The following is a 27,241-nucleotide window of genomic DNA, read 5'->3' as shown; positions in this document are numbered from 1 at the left end:
TAAGTGAATTATGAGAACATTGCCCTTGTTCCACAGATCATTATATTTTGAATTTTACCTCTTTGATATTTTTTTTTGTTACTATAATAATGACTGAAATGAAGTAAGGCTGTAGATTTTTCTAACTCTTAATTTTTATTTGATTTTCATGAATGTTTTGGTGTTCTTGAATGACGTGTTGATTTGATTTATACTTCAGATTGTTGTTGGTGCGAGTGCATGGATAACTGGCTTGTGAATTAGGCCAGGCTTCAGAATGGAAGACCATTTTAGAAGTCATGGGTTTCAGAATGAAAGACTGAGTTCTTTGGAAGCTGTTGACAGTGATATACAGCATCAAACGGAAGACCTGTCATCAGAGGATAATAGCTCAGAAGGTAATGATGTGACTAAGGAAGAAGAATGCGAGAGGAACAGTTTTGAAGGAGAAATGGATGAAAACCAGGTTAATGTTGCCGAGGTAAATTGTTCAGAAGAGATGCTTAGTTGTGAGAAGGTGGAATATAGGGAGGAAATGCCTAATGCTGTTGAGTTTCTCAGCATTGAATGTGACACAATCTTAGAGCCTGACTGCAACTTGGAAACTGGCAACCATCTGGATTTTAAAGGACAAGGTAAAAGACAGAAAGGGAGAATTCAGACATTTGTTGCTCCACAGGGCAGTAACCCCATGTTACCCATCTTTTACCAGCTTCCTCTTATTGCTGAACTCTTTCGTTATCGTGGTGTTGATGTGTATAGACGCATGTGTAAGGATGGACCTTTTGTGAAAATATTCCATCCAGAATCATTTATCTCGAATGGCTTGAAAGAGAGTAAAATGAAAGTTAAGCATGAATTAGATGATGCTTCTCGTTTAGGTAGGGAACACAAAGAGGAAAGCAAAGGTAATTGTGAACCATCTATACCTGGGAGACCTTTTACAAAATCAAGAAGCATCAAAAATCATACAAGAAATCATACAGACCATGTGATAAGTAACTGTGACATATGTAGAAAGCAGTTTACTGACAAGAATTTATACATGAAGCACATGTCAACACATGTGTCTGCAGTGGGAAAATCTTACCCATGTACTGTATGTGAAGCAAGGTTTACAAATCAGGCATCTCTTAAAAGTCACATACAGCGACACTTTTCCTTAAAGAATGTTCAATGTCAGTTTTGTGATAAGAAATTCCCCAACAACAGCCAATACATTATTCATAAACATATTCATGTTGGTGAAAAGCCATATCATTGCCAGCATTGTGAAAAAACTTTCACATACAAATTCCAGTTTGATAATCATGAAAAGACTCATACTGATAAAGGACTTCTCAAATGTGATGAATGTAAGGCATCCTTTTCAAAAAGGCAAGCCCTAGTTATTCATAAAAGGAAACACACAGGAGAAAAGCCTTACAAGTGTGATAAATGTAGTGCAGCATTCAGAGCTCGTTCATACTTACGGGCCCATAAAAATTGTCACACGGAGAGAAAACTTCGAGAATGTCCAACCTGTGGCTCACAGTTTTGGAAGAGTTCTACTCTCAAGAAACACATAAAAGCTGAACACAGTTTGTAAATATTTTCACTGTTAGTATTAAAAGAATATACCCTTAATGTAATAACATATGCATGAAGCCATACTTGCAGAGATGCCTATTTAGCTAACAATAACAGAGAGATATTTGATATATATTTATGTAAATTTGATACTGATTATATGTAGTTGTATATCAAATTTTGCTAACAAACATTTCTACCTTATAACGTGTAGGTATCACTTATGTAACTTGTACATGAATTGACACCTTCTGTTACCTTTGTTTAACCCATAAACTGCAACTTGCGTCATTTAATGGTTTACGATCAAAGGCAACATACATTATACAATACAAAATTTTTGGGCCACTGTTATGAATGGTACACCAAGCATTTACTTTAACACTCCTCCATGATAAAGGTTGAAAGAGGACTTTTCCTTTTTTATTATTTGTTTTATTATACATGATCACTTGTTTCCTGCATTAGCTAGGTAGTGCCAGGAAACAGATGAAGACAGACCCATACACTTATATACACTTATATATAGATACAGTCACATACAGAAAACTAATGTTTTTTGGAAGTCTCTTTTACATACCTATCAATTATCTAATAATGCCCTTTGTCCATCTCTCCTGATCACATACATATACTTATGATTCCCTATCACCAGTCTTTTTCAGCACACAAATCAACAAGCTCTTTACCATTTCCATTCACAACACTGAATACCCCATATACACCAATTATATCCTCAACTGCCACATTACTCGCCTTTGCATTTAGATCACCCATCGCTAAAACCCAGTCTCGCGTACCAAAGCTGCTCCCAAAACATGGGAAACAGCAATTAGGTATAGTAAAGAAATAATGATAATGATATATATATCTTATTTTTCATTTTTGCATTCTACTTAATCGCCATTTTCTGCATAAGCGAGTTAGTGCCAGGAAACAGACGAAGAATGGCCTGTCCACTCATGTAAACTTATATATACATAAACACACATATACATGTACATATCAACATTTACACATACATATATATACATCCACATACACAGACATATTTTTTTTATTATTTTGCTTTGTCGCTGTCTCCCACGTTTGCGAGGTAGCGCAAGGAAACAGACGAAAGAAATGGCCCAACCCACCCCCATACACATGTATATACATACACGTCCACACACGCAAATATACATACCTATACATCTCAATGTACACATATATATACACACACACACACATACATATATACCCATGCACGCAATTCACACTGTCTGCCTTTATTCATTCCCATTGCCACCTCGCCACACATGGAATACCATCCCCCTCCCCCCTCATGTGTACGAGGTAGCGCTAGGAAAAGACAACAAAGGCCCCATTCGTTCACACTCAGTCTCCATCTGTCATGCAATAATGCCCGAAACCACAGCTCCCTTTTCACATCCAGGCCCCACAGAACTTTCCATGGTTTACCCCAGACGCTTCACATGCCCTGATTCAATCCACTGACAGCATGTCAACCCCGGTATACCACATCGATCCAATTCACTCTATTCCTTGCCCTCCTTTCACCCTCCTGCATGTTCAGGCCCCGATCACTCAAAATCTTTTTCACTCCATCTTTCCACCTCCAATTTGGTCTCCCGCTTCTCGTTCCCTCCACCTCCGACACATATATCCTCTTGATCAATCTTTCCTCACTCATTCTCTCCATGTGCCCAAACCATTTCAAAGCACCCTCTTCTGCTCTCTCAACCACGCTCTTTTTATTTCCACACATCTCTCTTACCCTTACATTACTTACTCGATCAAACCACCTCACACCACATATTGTCCTCAAACATCTCATTTCCAGCACATCCACCCTCCTTCGTCTATTCCTGTCACCACCCTGTCCCACAGGAAACAGTATCACTTCCCCCTGCTTCAGTGAGGTATTGCCAAGAAAACAGACAAAAAGGCCATATTAATTCACACTCAGTCTCTAGCTCCCCTAACCTTGGGTTAGGAGAGAAAAAATACTTCTCACATATTCCAAAACAAGAAACAGAAAAGGGGGCCAAGTGAGGATTTTCCCTCTTGGATTTATTCCTCTGTTCTTAACGCTACCTTCCTAATGCAGGAAAGGGCGAATATTTATGAAAAAATATACATACATATATTTATCAACATATGTACATATACATACACATACACAGACGTATATGTGCATATTCATACTTGCTTGCCCTGATACATTCATGGTACCACCCCACCCCACAGGAAACAGTATCACCATGCCCTGTGTCAGAGTAGGGCCTGGAAAGCAGACAAAGAAAGGCCACATTTACTCACTCATGCTGTAGCTGTCATGTGTAATGCATTGAAACTGCAGCTTCCTGGTGCATTTTCATCTTTGATCTCATAAGAATATTTTTTTTTCTTTGAGGATTTCCCCATCCTTTTTAAATTATTTTTTGAAGTGTAGGTTTCATAGATTTCAGATCTCCACCACAGGAATATAAAAGTGGATGAAGGATTTATCTTCTTTCATGTTTTATACTTCTCCTTCCATATCTTTAATTCGAAAGAATGTGACATGTTTCGAGATTTTCCGTGTGATATTTGTGCATACATTGGTAGCCAGGTTTTCTTGTAGCAGAAGTTTAAGGGTGTATTTTTGGCATTGTTTATGCAACTTCGATATGCACTGACTAAATTTTACCTTTTTATGTTAATCAGTAAATCAAAGGCTAACACTAAATCATGTTTGGATGATATGTGAAAAATTTTCCATATGACTAACTGTAATCACCTCACAGCCAGTAACAGCCATGTATTGATGCAGTAGTTGATTATTGAGACAGCATTGATTAAGAAAAGAATTCCTAGTTCCAGTAGGTGATTCTGTCCTATTTCGAGTCCTCATTCCTTGACAAGGAGGGGGATGCCTTTCATTAGACAGCCATATGAATCTGTGGAAAATTTATTGGGTTCATTGATTAATTGATGTTATGATTTATCTTGATATATGTATCAGTATTGTGGCTGTGAAATTTTATATAGCTTTGGTCTTAAAAAGACTGATGATTCAATTTGGTGTGCAAGAGGTTACATCATGAGTACACATAGAATATATGATATGCATATATATCTCAGCTTGAGCAAGGTTTCAATTTTTTACCCAGCACAAGGGCAGGATAAACACAGAGTTGGGTACAGCCCACCGTTGCGCACCTGGATTTAAACCCAGATGTGACCATGTGTGACTCATGGTCAGGAACACTAACCACTATACAATGGACCCATAGTACTTGAGAGAAGGATTGTGCAAATTTGTAAATAAGAAGCCAAATGCTTTACAAAAGCATGCATTTGTGCAATGAATGTAGATTATAACCATAATTTATGGTATCATGTTCTAATGATGTGTCAGTAATAGCAGAAAATCACAATGAAGTTATTTTCATCATCTGTTCTGGTGACTGGAGTATCTTATCCATTCCTGTAATGTATCGTTTTTCTTTCTATTTCAATATGTAAAACAAAACTGGAAGGGAATGAAAAAAGTTGTGTAAAAGTGTTTTAACTAAAGAATTTTTGGGTACAGGCACAAACTTTTCAGAAAAAACTGATGATGTTATAAAGGCAGTAATATTATAAGCTTCTACTGTATATCATGATGTTATCAGTCTTGTTTGCTGACGTCAATTGTGATGAAAATGCAGGGGAAATTTATGCAGAGTTGTAAGATTGTAGATGAATCTACGTTATTTACATCCTCATTTAGTGACATTTCTCACAGATGGCAGCACTGTGCATGGTTTGGTATGCATTTTAGAGGCTGAGATGGCTATTTATATAGTTGAGGGTTTTTGAATGCTGTGGAGAAATTATGAAAATTGCAAGTAGCTATAAGATATTTTAAATCCCATGTAAGCATTTTACACAGTAGAAGGGTTAATAAAAAAAAAGGTACACTACACTCTCACTTAATGGAAATTCACCATAAAAAACATTGTAATCCCAGATTTTACTTAGCATAACAAGAATTCACAATCAGGAGCATATGCGTCAATTTTTCCACAACCGTTTTTTAGCCTTCCCATAACACTTGTATCACTTTTTTTTATTATCACCCAGTTAAGTAGTTAAGCTTATCCACCAAATAAAAAAGGTAAATCTTATGAATTTCTACCCATAATTGGTAAATGGTACATTAATTCTGGATGGTATGACCTGCACGAGCCAATGAATTATGGGTGAAATAAAAACCACATGGAAGAACATTGAACATTAGATGATGATGAAAATATGGAAGCACTACCCACCCCAGTTGTGTACCCCAGTTGTGTTCACAGCAAAAATTTGTAAGGCATTTTCACCTGTTGAGGAAGGAATACAGATAATAACAAAAGATTATTCTAACCGTGAGTGTAACCTCAAGATTTATGGCTAGTTAATGACATATTGCATTACTACAGGGAGCTCTACAAAGAGAAAATAAGTGAGTGAGGAAAATATCTGGATTTATTATTCACTTCAAAATCTCCAAAACCACAGAATGGAGAAGATGTGTTGCAGTATGCCCAGACCATGATACTCCCCTTCTTTTTCTGTATCATACTGACAAAGGTGTGTTGCTGGGTGAGACAGACACAGTTCCTAACTCTTCCTCACCCCGCCAGTAACAGTCCACCAGTCCACTGCAGCACCAACTCATACACTCATAGTCATCAATATTTGGTTAGCATACTGTACTGAAATACTTCTTTTTTGATTATATTGCAAACATTGTCAGTGTAGCTTTATATAAGCTTTATTATTGTTTGTAATCATCTTTTGTAAAATTTGCAACATGGTGAAGGCAATTTTTTTTTCAATAACATGTCCGTATCATTATAATGGAAGTCATTGAAAAATTGGGTCTCTTGAAAAATTTCATCTAAGGTAACCCTCTCTAGAAACCAAACCCATTCGTTAAATGAGTGTGTGTTGCATATAATTGGGAAATAATTTAATGAGATTAAGAGTACATGTTAATTTGTTAGAACACTTGCTATGTTGTAATTCTGTCAATATACTGGTAACTTATGATTGCATGCAACATTTATTAAAAATGTTTTATGTATGAAACACTAAAAGGATAGAAATGGAATATTGGTTATAGGAGGAATTATAAAGCGCCTAAAACCGTAAAGACATATAAGATTGTTTATGTGAATAAACATGTCTCACAGTTTAGAGTGTATGGAGTGTATTAATTTTCTTTCTTTTTTTTCTTTCATATATGTATGCCACTTCCCGCATGAGTGAGATAGTGTCTAGAATAGATGACTGCACTTTCAAGGAAAAACCTCATATTGCTCTTTCCTCTAGAATAGATGACTGAGCTTTCAAGGAAAAAAGGTCCTCATATTGCTCTTTCCTAAGTTTTCTTGAGCTCCTTCTTTTGAAAATTGATTCAGAAGGGAAATTTTTAGTCGCTATCTCCTGCTCTTGTCACCTTTCATGACACGATGCATGGGTAGTATTTTTTCTCCCTTATCCCAAGGGATAAATGTATCCATCATTTAATCTACTTAATGATCTTATGAATTGTTTGGCATTACCAAACTCTTCCTGCTCGTAGCTATGCCAAAAGTGAAAAGTCACCATTGTCAAGGTTGTATCAGAGTACTGTTTCATTAGAGAATTTGTTGCTCCAAAGAGGTCCATCTTTTCCCTGTATCTGATTGTAGCACAGCCTCGAAGCTGCAGGTACCTTTGGAGAAGGGGTCATGATATAAACTATGTTAATTTTGATCATAATAATATGAAATTTTTTCACTTTTTTTTGTGACTCCTTCTCTGGAACGAAGCCCATCTGTCCTCTGTCTGAACCCTAAGTCCATTTCCCTCGTGGTCTGGGCAAATATGACTTCTTTGTGGAATGTCCAGAGACAGCTGAAAGGCCAGAAATAAGAAACATTTGGGAAAGATGAGTGCTGGTGAGAAGTTTGAGATATGCCAAGGTGAAAGTGTTTGGAGAACTTTATGCACAAAGGTCCCTACATATCGAAAGTGCTGTAAAAGGTGAAATTACTTAGTTTTTGTTAGTACTAATTGAAGCCCATTTGTTTTTGTTAGTACTAATTGAAGCCCATTTCAGTTTTTGGTAATTTGGTGTTTGATTCTAAGGTTGAGAAGATGTGTAAATTGTCACCACTATGTTATGCATTTAGGATATCACTGATTTGCTACAAAGCGATTGGGAGAACTTATACTTGATGAATCTACTGTGAAGATACATAAGGAAAAAACATTTAGGGTGGTTGTGTTTTATATCAGTCTCTTTATTAGTGTAATTATGTTAAGTACTATATTTTGATATTTGGCAGCTTATAGTATGTACATTAAGTTTAAGTTTCTGTTTTAAGCTTCAATGATTAATTGATTTTTTGAAAGAAACTGAATATGTACCATAATGATTATGGGAAATGATGGAATAGTTAGATATGATTAGCATGTGAGCATGCATATTTATTTTATATGCATCTTTATTAGAAATACTGTAGTTTACACTGAAGTAATAATCTGTAATAGTTTTCAGTAAGTTCAAGTTTCTTTAGTTATCTGAAAATATGAGAGATTTGAGAGATTGTATAAAAAGGACACAGAAAAATATAAATTGATAGAAAATTGCTACATGTATGATTTTTTCTCCAGCTTTTCTTTGTCTGTAACATCTTTACATTTTTTTTTTACAAGTTGGTCTCACCTGTTGAACTGTGTTTGATCTTGTACAAGTGCTTGTTAAGTGAATTCTCACTTAGTGTCTCATTTTCCCATAGGATTCCATATTCTAAGCTGATATACATTCCAGACCAAAATTATATGAGCCCAAAAACCCAAGTTGTGAACTGAGATGTGCTCCACCCCAAAGAATTTAGATCGAAAAACCTATTCTGACAGGCATTAACATACTCAAACAGTTTAGACACAAATGTAATGAACAATAATCGCTTGATTCTCAGGTGTTAATCTTTGTTTCTGTCAGCTTTGCTATGAGTGAAGAAAGCAACAGGAGAAAGTAAGAAACTTTGAGGTGGAGACAGGAAAAGGTAGGCCAAGGCTCCTTGTGTGGTTAGGTGTTGTTGGGCTTAGCATCAAAGCTATTTTATTCTTCCTCAAGACCCAAAATGGTTGGAAAAGCTAGAATCTAGTTGAGTATGGTGGTCTCGTACTATGAATAGAACGGTTGCTTGTTTACGTATGTTAGAACGTAAGATGGAGAAGTGTCTCTCGCTTTTTGGAGGGGTAAAAGACTGGTGAAGTAGATGGGGATATGGAGGATGACAGAAAAGTTGGGGAAATGAGGAAGAGAAAAATGTCTGGTATTATCCTGAAAACTGAGACAGTGTCATTAATATATTAACATTTCATGAGTTAGTTGTTGGAAGAGTAGTCCCAAGGTCATTTTACAAGGAGTTGGTTGATATTTTTATTGGATGGTACAAAGGTACAGTTTCTTCATAGTGAGAGGTGGTTTTATATGGGTATGTACCTCATCTTTTATTATTGAGCTTTTATGTGGTTGGGGAACAAAATGTAGAGGGATGGCATGTCAGCTCATTGAAGGATTTGTTTGCTACTAACTCCATATGAACGTTCTGTATTGAAAATAAAGCCTTATCTCGAACTCTCTATATACTGTCTCTAAGTTAGTTCATTTTATTGTACGGATGGTTATCATAGGATAGCACTAACTGTGGTTCATTTGCCAATCGTGTATAACTGGTTTTAAAAGCGTGTTATGGTTGATAGGGAAGTATCAGCAAGTACCATGAAATATGCTATTTCACACACCGTCATATCTTCAGTTAGTATTTTGTTGTGTTTGCATGTATGGAAAATAATCCCCGAGAAAGTAAATTTGTAACATGTACATGTTTGAGTAAGAAGCACAGCTATGACATCCTAACTGCTGATACTTTGTTTTTTGATGAATTGTGCTTCGTAGAAAAATGTTTAGGTTAACAAGTAACCCTAATTATAATTTTTGGGGCTTTTAAGAAACGTCTATCTGTGGTAAAAAGTCTACATTATCTCAAAATTTTGCTTTGAGCACAGTTTGCCTATTGACCACCCCATTTTAATCATATTGCTTGTAGAGACTACATATACGAGAATGGGCTACATTTAATATATTATATAATGCAGATTCAATGAGATTTTAAATCATTGTTGAAACTGGTTTTCATAAGATGTAATAGATATGTTTTCACGTGTAAAGCATAAATGAGCGAGATAAGTCAGTCAAATTAGATTCTCTTGCAGTTTATGATAGAAGATATAGGTGAAAAGTTTGTTACAAATATCGACTTTTTTTTTTTGCCAGTTACTACGAAGTATAGAGAGTGAACGGCTTGCGCCAGGACATATTTATTAGGAACACGATTCGCGAGTATTATGTTAACAATATAATGGGTATTAGCTGAAAGTAAAGAGATGGTGAGAGATGCTATACTGGCGGAATGTGGCACTTTACCGTAAACCTACGTGGCGCTCATGGGATTGGCAAGCTAGACTTCATCGTGTCCAACCTAAATGAACAAAAATACGATCATAATAGGAGGGGAAACGTCTAATGTTATGCAATATGGTGATCACACCTGATGCCTAATGTATTTTGCCAGTCATGAGGAATCTCTTTACAGGATTCTTTCGTGGGAAAACGGCAAAAATGGATTACCGTAATGGATATTGTTTTTATATATTACTAGTTAGTTCATGCGACGAACGATTATACACCTTATGTTGAACATCAAATTTCATGCATTGGTCAAGGTTGAGTGTCTTATACATCACAGTACAGAAAATGTATAGATATACGTAGATTTTCAATCTCCACAGGATAATCATTACTTAGGAACTTATGTACCTTTCAGACACTGAACGAATATCAAAGGAAAATGTTAGATGAGGGGAAATCTTTGTCAATCAGACTATATTCCTCAATACATCTAAAAAGATATATCCAAACTAAGCCATGTCTTCTAAGACAAGAGAATTGATTTTTTTTATGAAAATAGAATGTTGTCTACATCGTAAAATCTATGTTAGAATAACAAGCCGGAAAATTGCAAAGGAAAACGAGCCGAGTAGGAAACAATCTTTGTTTAACGACGCCCCTCACTGGCACTTGAGAAACAACAAACAATCTGTTGTAGTCGAATACAGCGGTCTTATCTCGCTCAGAATAAGTAAGTTACGCTCTATTTCTGTCCACATATGCATCATCTGAACAGAATTAGTCGTTTCCTACCCATTTCTGTGGTGGAAGTGAAATGTAAAGCTTTAATATCAGTAGAATAAGATTAAAAGTCAACGGGCTTTGAGGGGAGCGAGGAGGAGAATTTTGAAGTTGTTGACATCATTGGTAATTCTGTTGTTATGGACTCTGTCAATGATGTCGTGTATTGTCACCCCGCCTGACTGGTTTGAAGATTTTAAGCATGTCAACTGTGTTTCAATAAAGTTATACAATAGGGGAAGTGAATATATTCCAAAGAAAAATTTAATATACAGCACATATTCCAAGCCACTGGCCGTTGTGATGTAGATAATCTCGTGAAATTCAGATGAAGATCGAGTTTAGTTTCAGTTCAGGGGTACTTTTGAGATAATACTGATGTGGTAGAAACGTATGCCACTGGTCTCCCTACACTTGTTTAGAATTGATTTAGACTTGGGTAGCAACATGTGGGGCGTCGGGAAGGGCTATATTGATAAGGGATTACATAGGGGTAAATGCAAGTGCAAAAGTTTTCGAAATGGAAAGAATTATGAAAACCTTATCAACTCTAGATTTACGTCATTTTCGTTGCTGTATGAAAATTTTATGGATGTCGTGGTGTCTTTTTCATTTAGTTGCTGCTAGCATTGATAAAGTCTAGTTTACCATAGTATTTCCGTGAACTTTGGATATTGTGTAATTTTGTCTTTCAGTGCTAGTTTAATGTTTTGAGAACAGTGATAGAGCATGATTTTGATCATTGCATTTTGTTGAATAGTGTTAAATAATAGGACACTGATTGAGTTATTTACATGAGAGATGAGAGATAGTGTAGGTTGATCAAAGTTAAAGTATATGATACATTTATAGAAAATCTATGGAACCAATGTAAACCATTCTTACCCTCTTTAGCAGTCAAGATTTATATTAAATGTCCTGGTACCAGCCACACCCATTATTGCGCAGTATGTCAGCTATTGTATTACTGTAGCTATTTTTCGTTTAATGTTTGATCAACTTCATAACTCTCTAGACATCCCTGTATACTTGCCAGTGTGGCTGTTTAGTGTCCTTCACCCATATATATATCCAAAGTGTGGAAATATCTGGCTCACCCTAATCTTTAGCTCTTGCTTCAAAGGCAGTATCACATCAGCTTTTGTCAGTTATCATTTGTATGTTGAAGTCTAACTTGAGGATTGTTATCCTATAACAGCAAATTTGATTTTACAAAAGTTTCTTTTCATTAGCTTATTATAGTGATTTATGTGATATGAGGCTGCATATAAGTTTTTTTTTTTTTTTACTATGTTTCACTGTGTTTTTGAAAATTAGTTTCCTCTATGCAGTTGATAATAGGTCATGGTATGATTATCTCTGCGATCTTTGTAAACTTTGTGGAAGTCTTCATTTAGAGAAATCTGTGTAGAATTTCATGTATAAATTTATATGGACTCATTTGCAGTTTTCATCACCTTAGGCTTTACTGAATACTAAAGTCTGTTTCTCTTCCAGCAAATGTCAGCAACATCAGAAATCCTGCGAGATCGAGATCGTCAGAAGTGGCAGCATCCCAAGAATGTCAATCAATTGTTTCCTACACTCTCATGGATAGAGCTTACTTTTTACTTCATCTCCTTTTGGAGTGGGTGCTTTTATAGTCTCTACAGATTTTATCGTACTTCTCAAAGTAAGTTTTTTTTACCTTATTGATATCTTCTCAATTCATAGTAGCATCATGCTAGCAATACCTTTCTTAATGATAAAACCAGAATGAGGAAGATTAGTATTTTATAGGAAAGCAGACTTTTGAAGTCACTAAAGATTAGATAGAAAGTGTCTCATGACACAGTACTCGACAAGAGGAAGGTATTGACCTATCTGTTTGCATATTAATAGTTTCTTCCCCGTTTCATTTTATTTACTTTGCTTCACTTGATTTGTACCTGGAAAACATTCATCAGAGGAGCAGGTGTAATCTGGGCAAATTCAGTGCATCTAAACCTAGTTCCTTTTGATTTTTCTCTGTAATGTTGTATAACTTCTCAACTATATCAGCATACTTAAGTTTAGTCATTCATTGAAGCTCCATATAATTGAAATATCAATTTTAGTTGTGTGGATTTTTTTGTTTCTGCTTCAGGCAACCATTTAATCTTTACAGAGTGTTGATCCACTACTATATGGAGTACTATTGAAACTTTTATCTTTAGGCTTTTCACCCACTCTCATGATATGTCAAAAATAGTTTACTTCACCAGCTTCCCCTCCCTATTCATAACTTGATCCTCCTTATTCATCACAGCAATGTTAATTCTCTTTTAAATGTTACTACTTATTCAACACAGCATTGTTTTGGCTTCTGCTCTCAGTATTTCACTGCTTGCGTGTTTCCATCTTTGACTTGTGTGTGTCCCCATCTTCGACTCAGTCATACAGTATCCAAGAGCCCACACATGTTGTGACCATTAGCATATCGAGGAATGAATGATTCACTGTGAGGCCTTCTATACCTAGATTAGAACTCTTTTCAGTTTCCACCTGTGTTTTACTAATTCATACTATCTCCCTTTCTTTAAAAAGCAGGCCTGTCACCCTTGAAGAATGGCTGATATCTTTACCCCAGCAGATCTGTCATTGATGTAGGCATCTGTGCCCATGGATTGTGCCTTTTTTGTACTGAGACAAGAATTATGAATGATAAAATCCTCACCTAACAAATGAGACATTTGGAACATTATATCACACTTTCACAGTAATCCTTTTAGGATACAAATATTTTAATCTTTTTACATTATGCTTTCTTCATCATACATTTTCTCATGATTTTCATTGGAATTATTAATCCTGTAATACTGTGCTTGTTTTGTAACAGGATGGGGACAATACCTACCAGTCACCCCCATGCATGACAGTTGGTTTGGGACTCGGCAAGACCAGACTGATCTGGAGTGGTTTGTTTGGATACCCATAATGCTCAGCTATGCTCCATGGGGCTTGCTGCATGTTGTTTTAGCACAGCTTATTAGAAAATTTTTCCCACAGGTGAGAGGTAGATTTAAAATTTGTGCCATACACACCAAGCTTTAGTTGAAGTAATACTGATCACATTTGCAATGTGAAATAATGCATGTCCTGATTAAAACAATTACTATTGTTATCGGTATTTATCAGATTACTTTCAGCCTTCACTTAACCATTACCAAGTAGACTCAAATACTCATGATTAAATGTGCATTACAGGTTGACAGTATTTATGGACTTAATGGCATACCTCCTTTTGTTCCCAAGGAGTGTGACTCCAACCTAGCTTTGACCCTTGCCTGTCAGTTATGTCTCTGTCTAAAGACTCAAACCTTCCCGTTTTCTTGAAAGTATGGCTTGGTAAAGCCCATCTTTTGTAAAGTTGACTGTCCTAATTCTTCCAACTATTGCTGTTTTTCTATCATATGAGTTGTATATGCTGTTTTGAAAGTCACTGCCATTTTCTTGAACCTGCTGGACCTCATTCCTTTCTTTCTGATCATCACTCTGGGATTTTTAGTGCAAATTCCAATGGTGATCTATCTTCTGACACTTACCTCTGGATCTCCTATAAAAATTTTAGTAAATCTTATGTTGTGGCTGTGGGCATTTCTAAAGCATTTGATGTTATGTAGATAAGTCTTTCCTTAATGAACTATCTTCCTTTGGCTTTTTTTGCTTTTCTGATGCATAGTTATCTCTGCTCATTTATTAAGTTAGTTGTTCATGCATTGATGTCTTTCCATTACCTTCACAATGCTGGTTTACTTTAGGGTTCCTCCTTATTTCATACCTTCTTTTTTCACTTTATAAATAATGATATTTCATCTACCACCAACATGATATCACTTTACATGTTTCAGCTCATGTTTCCCTTCTTTCTTCACACAGATACTTGATCTTTTCTTGCATTGAACGTATAACCTTTCTTAATTCTGACCTTTGTAACATATGGAATGTGGAATCAGTAACCTTATTAAATTCAATAGTGCAAAAATGCAGATTTTTCATGTATCTCTGTCTAAAACTCACATTTTTCATTCTTATCATGGAAACACCACCATTCAACCCTGTTGTATTACAGATTTTTTCTTACTTGATCTCCATTTCCTGCTTTAGTGAGGTATTGCCTAGAACAGACAGAGAAAGGCCACGTTTACTCACAGTCATTCTCTAGCTGTCATGTGCAATGAACCGAAACCACAGCTCCCTATCTGCAGACAGGTCCCACAGACCTTTTCATTGTTTATCACGGCCAATTCACATGCTGATTCACTCTATCCTGTGCTTTCCTTTCACCCTCCTGCATGCCCAGGCCCTGATCACTCAAAATCTTTTTCACTCTATCGTTCCATCTCCAATTTGGTCTACCTAATCCCCTTGTTTGCCCAACTTCTGGTACATATATTCTCTTTGTTAACCTCTCTTCATTCATTCTCTCCATATGTTCAAACCATTTCAGCACGCTCTCTTAAGCTCTCCCAACCACACACTTTTTATTACCACACCCCTCACTTATCCTTTTACTGTTAACTTGATGAAATCACTTCACACCCCATATTGTTCTCAGACATTTCATTTGAAAAAATTCCACCCTCATCCACATGTCAGCATATAAACCTGAGCATAATGATATCCTCCATTCAGCTTGGAAACCCCACATAGTGAACATTACAAAAGCTCCTCAAAAGCCAGGGATATTTGTAGGTGCTGCAGTTATTTTTCTTATGAGAAGCTGTTGCATACCTATAAGGGCTTCTTTGATCCCTTTATGGAATGCTGCTCACATTTATTGGGTATTTCTTCATCCACTTCTATGTTAACTGAAATAACTTTCCAGCTATGACTCATCTTTATTCACCCCTTTCCATCCACTATGATGTTACTTCCTTCTCTTTGTTCTTCAGATCATATTTTGGTCACTGATCTCATTAGTACCTGGACCTCTAGCATGCATTTGACTGCTGCTTCCCATAGCTTTTGAATGGAGACCAGCTGCATGAAGATTGATGGTTGAGATGCCTCCTATCCTTTATAGTGAAGCTGTGGAAATCTCTTTCATTTTTTGTTATTCTGTCTTCCTTGAACCTTTCTCCATATAAGAATGTCTAGAAACACCTATAGAGTTCAGGTTGATTCTTTCCACTTACTTTTTCCCCATAGCTATTATCATGCCATTCATCTGAGGTGATCATAAATGGGGCATGCTTTTCACTGCCCGATCACCTATAGTTTTATGGAAAATGTAAGAATGAGCACATAATCTCTCAGAATGAGCTTTGTTTTCTTCATAGGCTTTACTTTTCCTTAAAAGATGTGCTAGAGCTCAAATCAAGGAGATTCAAACCACTTTCATTTTAACCGGAGCTCCTTCATGTTATGTTTGTTCTGTGGTGGAGCATCATTTACTGAAGTCTGTTTTGTAGTAATGTATATGAGTTGTTATGTCTTTGCTGCTTCTCAAAGCTACATATTTTTCAGTGAGAACCAACCTCACAGCCTCATTCAATTTATACACTGTATATTTACTCTAAGCTCTCTAGCTTATATAGTTATGAGAATTAACATTCCCAGCTACAGGAAGATAATGAAATTCAGGTGAATAGTACTGGATATTGTCAGTAAGTAATGTTTGATTATCTAAGTTCACATAATGGTGTTTTTCTGATTGTAGCTTGAGTGATCAAAGTTTGCTTGTTCGATCATTATTTCATCTGGTGGACAGTTTTGAAATTCAGACTGATTCCCAGAATTGCTTTGGGAAAATATTTACTAAGATTTGAGAAGATATGAATTTATTTTCAGTCCAGTGAATATCCATTTTTGTATGTTTTACTTGGTGGCATACAGGTTATTAGATTTATCACACCTTGGTTAATATTTGCTAATTTGAGCTTTCTTTCCCATTGTATTAACACAGAGTGATTTTTAAGTAGATATATGATACTTACAAACAGTGAATTCTTTCATTTTGCATTATTATATGGTCCATGTTACAAAGGAATTAAAGACAGAGATAATGTCAGCCACATTGCTCCCTAATGGCACAACAATGCCAGCCCCACACCAGATAAGTTCCTTTACCAATTATATTTTATGTTAGAGTGCACTATTGTTGGAGTGATGTTACCCAAAGGAGTTGAGTGATTAGCACTTACCCAATTACCCAACTACCTATTGTCATTACACCTTTTCCATTTTAGTAGGGTGGATCAGGTTCAGATAGCCTATACAACACCACTTACACACATTTTCAACCTGTACCCAGTGTTTTAAAGTGATTTCCACTCATAAAAAAATTTTAATTTTCATCATATATACTATGTTGACTAGTCATTTCAGACCAAAGTCTCCATTCAGACCACTTTTTTACTGTAAGTTTTTCCATTGCATCTGGTCCCCAATCATTCGTTTAACATCTGTATCTGAAATATACTTAGGTCAAATAATTTCTCTTACTATCTTTATCTATTTCTTCCAGTACATACCTTTATTCTGTGCACCTTCTACTGTGCCACAGTATATCTTTTTGACCAGCTTGTCTCATGCCATATTTTCTAAATGACATTACTGTCTTAAAAGACTTTCATCTATGTACCTGTCTAATTACTTCTTCAGGTCATGTGACTTTCTCGTATTTTCATCCATGTACCTGTCTAATTACTTCTTCATGTCATATGACGCTCACATGTTTAACCATCATTATAGCTTTCCTACTATTTCTAGCTATACTACACAAATAATCCATCTCCACTGCTCGTACATTCAACCGGTCGTGAACTATATACACTTGGGTTTCGCAGCTATACTTCAGTATTAAGATGAGAACTCCTTTATTTGGGCTTCTTGCACACTGTATGCTTATATTTTTTTCATTCACCTGAGCTTACCAGTGTACCTCCAATTTTTCTCACTTGCATGATTAATTTTAATTCAATCCTTCCTGGTACAATTTTCTCTGAATTTCACTCCTCAACATTTAAACTCAAACACAACTTTCAGTTCTTCATCATTTAAACTGATCTTACTATTATTAATATGACTTGACTTCATTTACAAATGAATAGTGTCTTACCTGTATTTTCATTCACTCGCAGTATCTTCTTTTATGTACATCGTTGAACTGGCCCACCATTCTGTCCAACACTTCTCCTTCATTAAGCTAACAACTCGGCATCATCTGCATTTAACTACATCTTTCATTCTGTTTCCCCATAGTTAACCTTCCAACCTAATGGTCAAGTTTGCTCTCTGTGGCTTTGAAATGCCACTTTTTCAAGTTGTATTGATTTTTTTTATTGCTTTACCGAATGATAGATAAGCTACATTAATTTTATCCTTATAAACCCCACAGACAAGCTGTTGTCCAGTGTTACCACCACATGTTTTAATATTTATTTCATATACATTGTATATTGATGGAAATATTATTTTGATTATATTTTGATCTGTGATCAGTATGAATTATTCATACAATTGATTAGTGTTTTATATGTAACTTTTGTACAAATATTCTGTATATATACAGTGCCAGCAGAATTTAGATGGTAGGAACATTGGCTCAGCCTGCATAATACCATTAGAATCTCATTTAAAATACATGGCTTCAACTTTCCATTTCTACCATAAATGCAGTGTGTGTAGATATTGTTGTAATTCATATACTTCATGTTTCAATAATTTGCTTCTCTGGTTATTTGTTGCTTTACATAATTTTGTTATTTCAGCATTTATGTAGCTTCTACATAGCCTTCAGTGTTTGTGTAACCGTGCCTCTGATTGGAAGAGTGGGAACAGCACTGTGCTTTGTGGTACCATCCGTTATGTTTGTGGTCTTGCTGACACGTTTGAAGCTCATCATCTGGCTTACTTGGTGCCTCATTCTCATACTCTTCAACACACAGTTTTTTTTAAGCTATATGGTAAGGCTTTTATAGATTGTTGTTTTATTTTTGTTCTGCTAACATATTTGATGTGTGTGTTTTTCAATGGATATGTGATCAGTGCTGTCTGAGTAAGGTTTTTAATGTGGTTCTAAGCCTCCAGGATATCTTGTTATATTTTTCACCCAGATCACCTTATTGCAAACCTACCAGCTTTCACTTGGTACAGAATCTTAAAACATTTATTTTTTGCACTCATATATTTTGTAAAGTAATTATAAAGGATGTATTATATTAGAGCAACCCCATGAAGAGCAGTCCTATTTTCACAAAATCTATAGTGAGGGTACATATTGGCCAGAGGCATGGGAAGTGTGTCAAGAGCTGTGCATGAAAAGTCATTGTTTGACCAATTCAGAGGTGAAATGATATAATGCTAATGATGCTAATGATGATGCTGAAATAAAGTCAGTTAGATGTAGGTGATGAAATCTAACATTTTTTTGGAGTTGCTCCATGAGTAGGCTCATTTTCAAGTAATGATATCTTGCTTCCCATTCAGGAGTTCCCTGAAATGTAATTACATTAGTAAGTGATGACATCCAAGTGTAAAAAAGTCCTTTTTCTTACAGGTTAAAACTTTAGATGAAGCTGCAAAGTATTAATTGTTAACACTGTTTTTCATTGTAATGGGTACACATCTTTCAAGTTAGAAGCAGCAGCTTTATCTGCAAAAAGTGCAGTGTGGTCACATGAGAGTGGGATATTTTGGTTGGCTGCTGTAGATCAGTTTTCATGGAGTTTGGATACTGAAGACATCAGTGATAAAAGGAAAAAGGATAGGAGATATGGGAGTTGGTTAGTTTGGAGAATTTTAGGGAGGCTACTGTGTTAGCAAGTTTCCAGATGTTTGAAATTTTGTTGCATAATAATAAGCCCTTGTAGTGGGATTGATTGCTGCAGTATTTTATACAGAAATTTGATGTTGTCAGGGCCTGTTACTGGAGAGTTCTTTAATGATTTAATTGAGTTGTAAGTGTCATTGGGAAAGAAAGGAGGGTGAGCAATTGTTTTAGGGTGGATTTTGTCTAGGCTTTTCATGGTTTTCCTGTTTTAGGGGTTTTGAAAGTTCTTTGCTTATTATTTAGTAGTGTTTATTGAGTTTGTGTGTTGTTAGGGAGAAGTGATGTTGGTTTGGTTTAGGAGTACTTCATGTGTAGGGGCCAGAGTGTTTGGGAGGTACAAATTTTTGCATTTGTTTGCCAGATTTGTATGCTGTTGGTTTTGTGGTTGATCCATGTTAAAGAAGGAATACAAATTTGCTACTAGCTTTTCAGTAATTATGTTGGGATTGAATTGTTGAGAATTTGGATGTGTACCTTGGTTTATGTTGATGATGATTATTTCTCCAGATTCCTTTTTTTCTGAGGTCTGCTACTTGTAGAGAGAAGTTTGGGTTATATTATCTTATGTGCAATCTGCTCTCTTGGTTGATGGTGTTAATGAAACATGAGATGGCATGGTCTAAAGATAGGAAATTCCCTGAGATAGAGGTTTGGAGCTTGGATATTTCAGTGCCTTGTGAATCCTGGCCAATCTGCTATTTCTATAGTTTGGGTAAATTTCTATAGTGGCTCTGTAAGTAGGATTGGCACCGTGAAGTGTTATTTGGTTAGTTAAATGCTCAGAAGAGGGTTTGTTTAGTGTGCTTTAGGTGGTTCTTGTGTGCAATGTTGGAGTGCAAAAGGTAATCTCTTGAAGTTGGCTGCTGGAGGTGATGGGTTGGAAGTATGGCAATCTGTTTGTATCGGGTGATGTTGAAAAAATTTAGTTGATTATGAGAAGTTCACACCAAAGGATCTTGGATCTGAATATTGAACCAAGCAGGATGATGGTTGTTGAAATCTTCACATAAATAGGTGTTGGGTGTTTGTCAAGTTTTGTAGTAAAGGAGTGTATATGAGAGGGCAGGTGGTGAGGATAGCTATGTGTTGATTATGTTTTAGTTAACATTATGTTGTTTAGTTTTAATGAATAATATTTCAAGAGAGTTTTCACTTCGTAATGTCTTTTGTGTTAAGTGGTGTTGGTGAATGAATTCTATGGTATACATGTGTAACAAGTCCTCTTCTTTTTCCTTTTGTTGTCTGTCTTGTCTTAAGGTTGTGTAGTTAAATAAGGGAAGGAAGATGGATCTAGGTGTGGGTCTTGTTTCTTGGATAAGGTGTATATATATATATATATATATATATATATATATATATATATATATATATATATATATATATATATGTTTTGTTGTTGGAAATTTTTCAGCACATGCTTGTATGTAGGGGATGTGCATCACTGACTGTTACACTGGAGTAGTCATTTGAATCTTCCCTGTTTTCCTACTTATGAAAAATTATGTGAGTCATATCATTAGATGGTTGTAGATAACAGTCTGATTCTTTTATACCAACAGATATATTTACAAAAGGGTCTCCATAGTACAGGGTAAAGCTTTACATTCACATCCAAGAAGTCTTAGGTTGATGCCAGGTGGAGGCAGAGTTGGCCATGGCATGTGTATCTTTGGATACTTTGTAGTTATGATATTAAGTAAGTTTTTTAAGGAGGATGCTATTCAGAGTAGCTGAAAATAGTCTAAATATGTAATCTTTAATTTAATCCATTAGTCTATAGACAAGATACATGCCATCTCCTGTACTGACAGTGAGGGTTAGTGTTTGCACTTTAATGAAGGATTTATTTCTCTTTGGTGTCCATGCAGGAATCCTGGCTGGAAGAGATTCATGAAGGTGAATATAAAGTTTCAGTGATGGTAGCTTGGATCATCTTGCGAAGTCTGAGCTTCAGCCTTGAAATCTGCGACACAGATCCTGATGGTCAGCTGCAACCTGCACCATTGCTGACAATGCTACTTGGATACTGTCTCTACCTTCCATTTCTCTGTACTGGGCCATATATGCCGTTCACTGACTTTCAGGCTGGGGTATGTTGTCATTTAAGAGCTATATTTATATAATTTGATTAGGGAGGAGAAATGAGGCCCCAGGAGTGGTAAATGATGTGTGAACCAGGTGTTTGTTTTGAAGAATTTGTGGATAAGGACATTTTTGGTAAACTATTCACAACATATGTAAGACCAAAACTAGATTATTCCCCATAAGTTTGGTCACCACAAAGTTCTGATAGAGAAGGACCAGAGAGTGTAGGACAAAGTGGAATACCGAGTGAGAGTCTTGGCAAATACCACGGCATAAAGAGAGGAGGTCATGAAAGCTTTGTCAATGATGAAATTTTGCAAACTGGTAGAATTGGATGGGAACATTTGAATTTCTTAAGAAAGGGGATGACACTGTTAGTTTGGCAAACTGTTAGGATTGAATGGGGTTGCAGTTGAATTTCTCATGAAAAGGGGGTGACACTGTCATTGATTAATTAGTGAGGCTGTTTTATGCCTATATGGCTCAAGGTGAAATGCAAAATGAATGTATAGTCCCCTGATGTAAGGGCAAGAGGAACATACAGAGGTATGAGTCTGTGAGTATACTTGTTAGGGTGTAGGAGAGTGATGACTGATTGGGTGGTGGCATACACAGATTACACTGGTCAACAACTGATTTTCATCACACATGGCTTGTGGTGTGGTGTACTTGATGTAGTTTTAGATGCTGATTTCGAAATAGCAATCCGTTTTCTTGTATCATGTCTGCTTTTCATGAGAGTTTTGGCACAGCCAAAAGATAAAGGTGAACTTTTAGCATCTCTTCTAAAAGAAAAATATCTGCTCAAGAAGGACACTTGCATAATTTGTTCCAGAAAAAGGAGTCAGACTCTTACTAATCATTTTTCTGTGGATGGGCTGCTCTGTTTTTGCAACAACAGTGACTTATTATTCCACTGCTTATCCCAAGAGCAATATCCCTCTCAGTGGCACTTGTTCTTCAGCTCATCAAAGTCTGAAAGTCATGCTGCTTCACAATGGGAACAAGAAACCTTCCGTTCCTGAAGGGCATTCATTGCACATGAAAGAGTGTTATGAGAACATGCTGTCACTCCAAGATGCTATGAATACAAAAATTACAACTGGAAACTATGTGCGACTTGAAAGTGATCAGCATGCTGATGGGAATGCAGTCAGGATTCATGAACCATTGCTGTTTTTTATGCCTCTGAGATAGTCAAGCAACTTCCAGGCATTATATGGAGTTGGACTGGCCTCAGCAAAGATCATATGAGCCAGGATCTTTGAGTGTCCAGGATAAGCCTCTGGTTGATCCACAAAATTTTCTTCCTCCTCTTCACATTAAGCTTGGTCTCATGAAGCAATTTGTGAAAACACTAGCCAAGAGAAACTCAGAGGGATTCAAGAATGTAGTGGAAAATTTCCAAAGATCACTGAGGCCAAATTGAAAGAAGGCATCTTTGTTGATCTGCAGGTAAAGGAACTGAGACCATAATTTCAGCATACATCTTGATGACTTGGAATTGGAGACCTGGAACTCTTTTGGTTGGCTATGTGAAAATTTCCTGGGAAACATAAGATCTCTGGATTTTGAAGGTGGTGTGAAAAGATTCCTGAAATCCTATGCTGCCGTGGGATGTAGGATGTCATTGAAGGTGCATTTCCTTCATTCACATCTGGATGTTTTTGCAGAGAACCTTGTAGCAATGTCTGACGAACAAGGAGAGCACTTCTATCAGGACATCAGAGTGGTGGAGCATCGATACCAGGGTTTCTGGAGTGAAGGAATGCTTGCAAGTTACTGCTGGATGTTAAACAGGGACGAACCTGAATCAGAGCACCATAGGAGGTCCAAAGCTAAACACTTTTAGAAGGTTAAAAGCTCAACATTTTTAGCTTGTCCTTCTGGATAAAATCTTCTTTCTATACCCTTTACCTAGGAATATTGAATTTCTGCATTTAAATGTTTGAACTGGTACAAATCATATCATTTTATCTTCCCCCATGCAACATTTAGCTATAGTTGAAGTTAAAAAGTACTGGAAAGTACTGAAGTGGACTAAAAATTCATAATCTGCTTTGGAAATAAGTCTAAAAAAGTTAGTGTATCCTTGATGAGAAAGAAAAGTTCAGTTTTGTTGACCAGTGATTTGATTAGGATTGAGAGATATGGCTTCAGGAGTGGTACATGATGTGTGGACTAGGTGTTTGGTTTGAAGAATTTTCACATTTTATACTTGTGCATTTGCTTGGTGGTTTGCCTTACATCTTTAGGAAACCATGGGGAACGCATAGCAAAACAGTGTAAACCTTTATATACCCAATCTTCATTTTGGAAATGGGCATAAAGAATATGATAAATGATATATAGATCAGACTTGAGTGATATTATTCACATATGATGTATCAATAACTGCTTACATTTAGTACATGGTATGTATTTTTCTTTCTCTGTTAAGTGATTGTATCCTAATGTTCATCCATGGTGGATTAAAGGAATGAATTTTTTTCAGCTTTCAGAACCATATCGAATATGGACTTTAAGGAGATTAGTTGGTGTGTTGCTGCAAGTCCTGAGATTTTTGTGGTGGATGGGCTTCACTCAAGTCTTGTTATTCCATTTTTATGCACAGTAAGTATTTGACCCAATCTTTAATTTGTGTAATAATATTTATTATTGTAGGAGTATCTATAAATTGTCCTTGGTGTTTGTGGTGTTATGCTTATTTTTTACACACATCAGTGCCCGTGGCAAATCCACTTTCACATGAATTTTTGATGAGATGTCCTCAGTAAAACAACTGAAACTTGAGGCTAGCATGATAGTGCACTAGTAATCATAAAAATGGATAATCATTATGAGTCTTTACAGTCATCAGCCTTATTTAAGGAATGCTAAAGTGGAAGAAAACAGAGTCTAAGATAAATTAAACTTGAAAGCAACAGAAAATATGTACATTATTGACAAGCATGCTAGCTGATCGTATATGGATGAAATTGCATTATGGCAGTCTTATTACTGCTAATACAGATGCTCAGCCCTGATATGAAATTTTAAAACACACACCCTTTAATTTAGCCAGCAACATTTTTGCTTCATGTAAGAGTGCTTTACAGGAACCTTTGGCTGTGGTACTTAATAATGTTTGTAACCCTTTGTGGGGTAAATTGTTGAGATTCTTTCAGTTTTCTTGAAGGAAGCCTGTATCCTCCCTATCTTGTCCCAGATGGGAACTGTTGAAGGGCCTGGATCTTTATTCATCTGAGAGCCTTACAGGCAATATCAATATGGTCTTGAAATGTCCTCTTTTGAGAACTCTGTTCCTGATAGCTTTGGGACCAAAAAGAATCGCAGGTAAAATTCATGCAATCTTTAAACAGAACAATCTGCTGATGAAAAATTCATAAGGTGTTTGATCACAGAAATCTACTGAAGTATGAAGTTCATCTTTAATAGGTAAGACTATAATACAAACCCAAGATTTTTGCTGAAAATTGGTCTGTTAGATGTAGTAATAAGCCTGTTTTCATATTCTTCAAAATTATCTCAAAGGAACATTATCTGGTATGTCCAGATAAAATAGAGTATTTTATTGGTCTCAAGGAAGATTGATAAGGGAAGTCGTTCTCCCAGGCTTCTATATGCCACTCACAGGAGAGGATGATCCAGAATAGGTGTTAGAAGTCATTCAGGTGAGGCCCTTTTTGAGTTTTTCCATTTTTTATTTTTCATAAGTCCCTCCTTTTTTAGTAAGATCTCAGATCCCCATAGGACTCTATCATCAGGTGATCAGTGCTGGTTTTGAAGGCTTAAACCAATTTTCCTACCGTAGGCAGTCTTTAGATTCCATTTACTTTTCATTTCCTTGCTTCCCTTCATTATTTTCTGAAAGATCAACTCTTGATTCCTGACAAGTACATTCTAGAGGTGAGGACACAGCCAAAAGATTAATTCCTCCATAATTTGACATAAGTGGCCTGGGTCAGTTGCTGCTTGATCTTTGAGATCTGTGAATGAGCATCTATTGGCCCTATGTGCTGTTTGGTGGCTGAAGGGAGGTAAACCTAGTGATAAACCTCATTTCAGGGGAAAAATGTTGATTTAATTACCTCATCATGCAAGTTCTTCCTTTGATACCCACAATGCTTTGCCAGAGATAGAGAAGTTTTTTTTTCATCTCACAGAACTTTCACATTTATAATGGAGAATAATGAAGTATAGCTTACAGTTTCATCTACAAGCTCTAGACGTGTTATAACAAAATCTTATCCATCTTATTTTGTTTTTAATAGAAATGCTTCAGATATGCAGGATACTTTCAGTTATTTTGTTTTATAAACACTTATATTAGAAAGCAAGCAGTTGATATAAAGCTTTTGCAAAGTTGTAGATAAAGTTATTGGTGATGCTCTAGTGAAATAGATGGTTAAAGAATAGCTTTAGAGAAATTGTTAAGGTATGTTTTTCTGTCCTCTTACCCATGAGTTTGTCTTTAGAATCAGGGCATTAGATTAATATTAGTAGATGGTTAGTATTATAATTCTTATTGCTTATCCCAAAAACTAAAGAAAGTTAAACTGTATATCTGTATATATCAAGATTTTTTTACCTGTGAAATTCTAATTGCATCTAGGAATTTATATCTTTTAATGCAATGCTGGTATATTTCTTGAATTACATTTTCAATAACTACTTAATCCACAGCTCGCTGCACTTCATGCCAGAGCTTGTGAAAAAGATGACATCCTGGTCTATGGCTGGGTTTGTTTACTTTCTCACTGCCTTTCTGCAGTTGAAGTATGTTGGTAAGTTAATTTCTTTTATCAGCAAGAGTTTTTTAACTCTAGATTACTTGTTATCATCCCCATTGGGAGTATGTTGCTTTAATAGCATAGTAATTGTTTCCATTGTTATGAGTGCATGAAGGTAGATCTCAGGTGTTGTGTGCTGTTGATGGAATAGAAGCTCCAAATGTTTTGAAATTTTAACAGGAATCTTTCCAGTATATTCATAAATTGATTATATTATAGATTATTATTTTCATTACAATATTTATAGCATAGTTTCCATATTTTTCTTTTACCATCAGAGATCATAAGCTGTTCACCATTTTCATTCTGTGGGTACCCCATATCCCCCAGTTAAAACCTCAACTGCCACATCATCCATCACTGTTCCTCAGTTTCCCATGTCAAAATTGTGGGTGCATTCACTCAGGTCCCTTAGAGCACTTGCCCCTCCCCCTCACTCACTTTTCATGTAGGTTCATAAGCACTAACAATCACCCACCTTTCAAAATCCTCCTTAATTTTCACCCACATCAGTTTGGGCCTTACTTCCTAGAGTTCATCAGTAGTTTTGTTTTGTAACAAACCCTGATCTTAATATATTAGCTTTTATAATTGAATTTCTCTTTACAGTGTTATATGGGTTGCCATCTGTGCTAGCTAGAGTAGAAGGCTATGATCCCCCAAGACATCCTCGCTGCACTCTCATGACTTACAGATTCTCAGATGTGTGGCGATATTTTGATCATGGGCTTTACCGTTTTATGCTCAAGTAAGTTCAGT

General features: G+C 36.2%; 2 protein-coding genes across 3 annotated transcripts in view; both read left to right on the top strand.

Moving 5' to 3' along the window:
* Positions 1–236: 236 nt before the first annotated feature.
* Positions 237–27,241, top strand: part of rasp (protein-cysteine N-palmitoyltransferase Rasp) — a 50,143-nt gene continuing 23,138 nt past the window's right edge. Inside the window, exons 1-8 of one of the 2 annotated variants that reach the window (XM_071677317.1) lie at positions 237–377; positions 12,308–12,482; positions 13,668–13,837; positions 18,544–18,738; positions 21,473–21,694; positions 24,184–24,302; positions 26,376–26,476; positions 27,092–27,230. In XM_071677317.1, the coding sequence (XP_071533418.1) occupies positions 12,311–12,482; positions 13,668–13,837; positions 18,544–18,738; positions 21,473–21,694; positions 24,184–24,302; positions 26,376–26,476; positions 27,092–27,230 (1,118 nt within the window). In that variant the 5' untranslated portion in view covers positions 237–377; positions 12,308–12,310. Of the gene's footprint in view, positions 378–10,655; positions 10,761–12,307; positions 12,483–13,667; positions 13,838–18,543; positions 18,739–21,472; positions 21,695–24,183; positions 24,303–26,375; positions 26,477–27,091; positions 27,231–27,241 lie in introns of those variants that run through there. The other variant, XM_071677315.1, reaches the window with a different exon arrangement.
* Positions 257–8,199, top strand: LOC139757186 (uncharacterized). Its single transcript, XM_071677321.1, has one exon. It carries the CDS (start codon positions 257–259, stop codon positions 1,565–1,567), a length of 1,311 nt encoding a protein of 436 aa, XP_071533422.1. The 3' UTR covers positions 1,568–8,199.

This window comes from Panulirus ornatus, chromosome 25, assembly GCF_036320965.1.
Source record: "Panulirus ornatus isolate Po-2019 chromosome 25, ASM3632096v1, whole genome shotgun sequence".
Taxonomy (NCBI): domain Eukaryota; kingdom Metazoa; phylum Arthropoda; class Malacostraca; order Decapoda; family Palinuridae; genus Panulirus; species Panulirus ornatus.
The sequence above is the reverse complement of the archived record's forward strand: the minus strand, read 5'-3'. Positions and strand labels throughout refer to the sequence as shown.

Coding starts and splice junctions, on each gene's coding strand:
- LOC139757186 (XM_071677321.1), top strand. CDS start 257: ATGGAAGACCATTTTAGAAGTCATGGGTTTCAGAATGAAAGACTGAGT.